Below are 1,535 nucleotides of genomic sequence, written 5' to 3' on the forward strand. Positions count from 1 at the left end.
TTAGGTTCTGTATTATTGAGATTATGATAATTTAACTCTTTCATCAAAGAAAAAGTCAATTGGTGTATCAAAGAAGAACTCTATAAATGAAGAACAAAACAAAACATTAGAACTTTCCTATCAATACTGTTTTCCTGAATATACTTATGAGCAATAAAAGAGACACTCCCTACATGTTTTGTTCCTGTATGGGAGTGAACAGCAATTGTGCTGGACATGGAAAATGCCTCCATTATCTCAGGAAATATATTCTACAGCTTGAAATTTAGGATTGAGAGCAGGTCAACTGGTTTTGTTTTCTACCTACTACCATTAACGAAAAGAGAATGATTTCTGAGGACCTAGTACTGAGGCTCTTTTTTCTGTTTCAGACTGGACTGGGAGTCCTAGGGAACTCTTTCCTCCTAGGGCTCTATACCATCACCTTTTTCACTGGTCCTAGGCTGAGGCCCATTGACTTGCTTCTCACCCATCTGGCTTTTGTGAATGACTTGGTGCTTCTCTCAAAAGGGATTCCTCAAACAGTGTCTACTTTGGGGCTCACCAATTTCTTGGATGATGTGGGATGTAAACTTGTCTTTTACTTTCACAAAGTGGCCTGTGATCTTTCACTCAGTACTACCTGCCTCCTGAGTAGCTTCCAAGCCATCACTTTAAGCCCTAGAAACTCCTGGTGGGCAAAACTTAAAGCTAGATCCCCAAAGTGTATTGTCCCATTGTTTCTCTTGGGTTGGGCATTCCATCTATTGAAAAACATCACAATTCTTGCATTTATGAAAGGTCCACTGGGAAACAAAAATATCAGTGAAGGGCAGGATTACATTTATTGTGCTGTTCCCTTCCCAGCTTCACTTAATGTTGCAATACGTATACTTATAGTCTTCCTTCCTGACTTATCGTGTATAGGATTAATGCTGGGAACCAGTGGATATATGGTCTTTTTCTTGTATAGATACCATCAAAGAGTGCAGTACATTCATGGCAACACTCTCACCCCTAGTGTTTCCCCAGAGACCAGAGCCACCCAAACGATCCTGTTGCTGGTTATCCTGTTTGTCTCCTTTTACTCTCCGGATTCTATCTTAATGTTATATATGCACAATGGACAATGTTCCTGGCTAGTTCACACTTCTGCCTTCCTGGCTGCTTGCTTCCCAGCTTGTAGTTCTTTCTTTCTAATAGTTAGTGACTCCCATGTCTATAAAAATTTCTTGGCACTCTGGGAAAACATGATACAGTTTTGATACAGCTTAAGACATTTACATAAAACCTATCAAAATGGCTACTATGATAAAAGAGGAAAATGATCAGTCTTTCTTGGGCTGCATGAAAATAAGAATAGCAATGCAGTCTTGGAGCTTTGGATTTGTCAGGCTATTCTGGTGGGAAATTTGGAATTACATCCCCCAAATAATTTGCTGGTGAATACTGTTTAACCGCTCTATACCAATACTAGAGTTATATTCCAAAGAGATAATGAAGGAACTTGTCTGTACAAAAATATATGTAGTACCCCATGCCATAGCAATACAAAC

General features: G+C 39.3%; 1 protein-coding gene across 1 annotated transcript; it reads left to right on the forward strand.

Annotated features, from left to right (window-relative positions):
- The first annotated feature begins 326 nt into the window (after window positions 1–326).
- LOC140507514 (vomeronasal type-1 receptor 1-like) lies at window positions 327–1,244 on the forward strand. Its single transcript, XM_072615579.1, has one exon. The coding sequence runs from the start codon at window positions 327–329 to the stop codon at window positions 1,242–1,244; it is 918 nt and encodes a 305-aa protein (XP_072471680.1).
- Window positions 1,245–1,535: the final 291 nt, after the last annotated feature.

This window comes from Notamacropus eugenii, chromosome 5 (assembly GCF_028372415.1).
Source record: "Notamacropus eugenii isolate mMacEug1 chromosome 5, mMacEug1.pri_v2, whole genome shotgun sequence".
NCBI classification, from domain to species: Eukaryota; Metazoa; Chordata; class Mammalia; order Diprotodontia; family Macropodidae; genus Notamacropus; species Notamacropus eugenii.